A 2,496-nucleotide genomic window follows, 5' to 3' on the forward strand; every position below is an offset into this window, starting at 1 on the left:
TGAAGGTGTGGTGACACTAGAGCACTGGCAGGTGTGGCTCACTCTTGTTTCTCCTCGAGGAACCACAGCTCAATTGCTCTCTCAGTGTTTCTGAGGATCACTGAGCTGTGCTCAGTTCCCAGAGGTGATGGTGCTGTGCCTGATTTTCTGCTCCTGGTAAACAGCAGCACAGGAAGGCTGAAAACAAGGTGCTGCAGAGATGGTATCACTGTTTCATTAGTGTGTGAAATGAAGTCACCCTAGGCTCAGTAGCACTTGAGTCTTTGCCAGATGTGCTGTGTTATTAACTCTGGGGCCACACGTTGGCTTGTACCAAAGATTCCCATCAGATAGGACAGCCCAAACTCCACCAGCACCTCATGCAGCCCTGGCAAGGTGTCTGTGACCTGGGGTGGGGATAAAAGCAGCAAGTGTTAAATAATCTTCAAAGCCTTTGTGCCTCTGACTTGGCTACAGCTCAGCTGAGGCCTTGGTTTGAGGTGGGAACAGTGATGCTTTCCCTTGGAGAGGTTTGGAGCATGAATTTCGAGTGTGGGGAAGGCTTTGGCCTCTGCATTTGAGGGAGTTTGGTTTGTAATGTCATCCTTGGAGTGACCCTGAGCCCAAATCTGTGGAATAATTTACTTGCTCAAAGGTGATAGTTGAAATTCAACTTGTGTGTGCCCAAAATCCACCCTGGGTCTGCCCAAACTCACCCTGTGTGTACCCAAACCTACTCTGGGTCTGCTCAGATCCCACCTGGGTCTGCTCAGATCCCACCTGGGTCTGCTCAGCTTTTCACCTGGTTTGAAGTTTGGGTTTGGAATACTTCCCAAAGAGGAATGATCCTCAACCTCTGCCACACCAGGGGAAGCTAAGCAGCCTCTCCACCTTGAGTTGGGATTTAACCCTGAAGTCTTTGCCCATTTATCCCCAATTATTCCCCAGCTTTTTTTTCCTTCTACCTCTGGCCTGAAAGCTAAATGTGTGTGCTTATTTCTGGTTCTCTTTCAGGATCCTTTTGGGGAGAAACGAGGCCACTTTGACTATCAATCTCTCCTGGTGCGTTTGCAAGGGATTCGACAGAAGGTGCAGGAGAAACACCAACAGGAGAGCACAGAGATAGACTCTGAGAGCAGCTCCTCTGAGACAGAGACAGACACTCAGGGCTGCTCCAAAGCTTAGAGCCACAGAGAGGCCAAGCCATGGGGATGTTCTGGCTGCACAGAGAACCCCTGAGAGACTCACCAAGCAAACCAATGCCAGAGCAGGGAAAACTGTGGGATATCTCCTGCCTCCTGCCCTCACTGCTCTGGTGGATAACTGGGAATGAGGAGACTCCACACTAGACAAAGCCAAGCTTGTGCCAGGCCACTTGTCCAAGGTACTTCCTGTGCTCAGAGCCAGAGCATGTGGCATCAGGTTGTGGTTTGGAAACACCTACACTGGTTGTTTGGGTTTCTTTTTGCTCTTTTTTTTTTTTTTTTTTTTTTTTCTCCATTTGATTAAAGAATGAGATTAGACTGAGAATCCTTGACAGCTTTTCTGTTCCTACACACTGAGCCCTTCCCTGGGCAGTGCTGAAGGTGGAGCTGTGGCTGTGACAGGGCAGTGTGTGGCCAGGTGAAAGCTGGGCCAGCTGGAGCCTCTCAGCTACCTGATGTCTTTTCTTCTAGACACTGTTCTAGGCAGACCAAAGATAAAAAAGAGCAGTGGTGGAATTTGGGCTCCTTTCTGAAAGCTTTACTAGGTGGTTTTGCTCACTGAGACTTGAGGCACAAAGAGGCAGATGGAAAGTGGCAACTTGCAAGAATCTATGGAGTGCAGGTGTGTCCGTGCTGGGGAAGGGAAGGGGGAGAGAACCCTTGGGCAGAGGTGGGAGGAGCACTTAAAATTGAGTCTAGTTTGTGTATTATTATTATTAATTTTTTTTAAGGTGTTGATTTGACTTTAGCCACCTAGAAGTGTTTTATTCCAGCTGCTCTGACAGAGCTGCTTTGTTCCCTCACCTCAACTTCTCTGCTTTTCACACTTTATTTCCCTCCTGTCTTCCTGCTGCCACCTCACTCCCTGCTGCTACCTTGATCCATCAGGTGGAAAGACAGGAATAAAAGACAATTCCTGGAGGAGGGGGAAGTTCTTGGAGGTGTAACCCCTTCTTAGGGATAAATTCCTTTGCCAAACTTGGCTGAGTTTTGTCAGATGTAACATTAAAGTGGATGTGAGCAGGTTTTTCCTGGGAGTCAAGGCCACCCTGGAGAGGTTGTGCCATCCCAACAAAAAGATGCTGTGGGTGAAGGTGATAAACCCACTGTCTCCAGGTGACTGAGCCTGGTGAGGATTGATTGGAATTTTGTTGATAAAGAGATTCATCTTTTTCTTTTTTTTTTTTTTTCCCTTTTTAGTTATTTTGACAGGAGCTTTGCTAGAAAGCTAAGCCCAAAGTTGCACATTGGTCTGGGCCCTCTCCCAGTTTCCTTAGACACCTTCCCACCAGTTTGGCTCTGGTTCAGATTC

The 2,496-nt window shown here is 48.0% G+C and overlaps 1 protein-coding gene across 1 annotated transcript in view; it reads left to right on the forward strand.

Annotated features, from left to right (window-relative positions):
- Positions 1-1,260, forward strand: part of UBE2Z (ubiquitin-conjugating enzyme E2Z) — a 7,789-nt gene extending 6,529 nt beyond the window's left edge. Inside the window, exon 6 of the mRNA XM_009071763.1 lies at positions 994-1,260. Coding sequence (XP_009070011.1) covers positions 994-1,164 — 171 coding nt within the window. The 3' untranslated portion in view covers positions 1,165-1,260. The remainder of the gene's footprint in view (positions 1-993) is intronic.
- Positions 1,261-2,496: the final 1,236 nt, after the last annotated feature.

This window comes from Acanthisitta chloris, unplaced genomic scaffold (assembly GCF_000695815.1).
Source record: "Acanthisitta chloris isolate BGI_N310 unplaced genomic scaffold, ASM69581v1 scaffold12283, whole genome shotgun sequence".
Lineage (NCBI taxonomy): Eukaryota > Metazoa > Chordata > Aves > Passeriformes > Acanthisittidae > Acanthisitta > Acanthisitta chloris.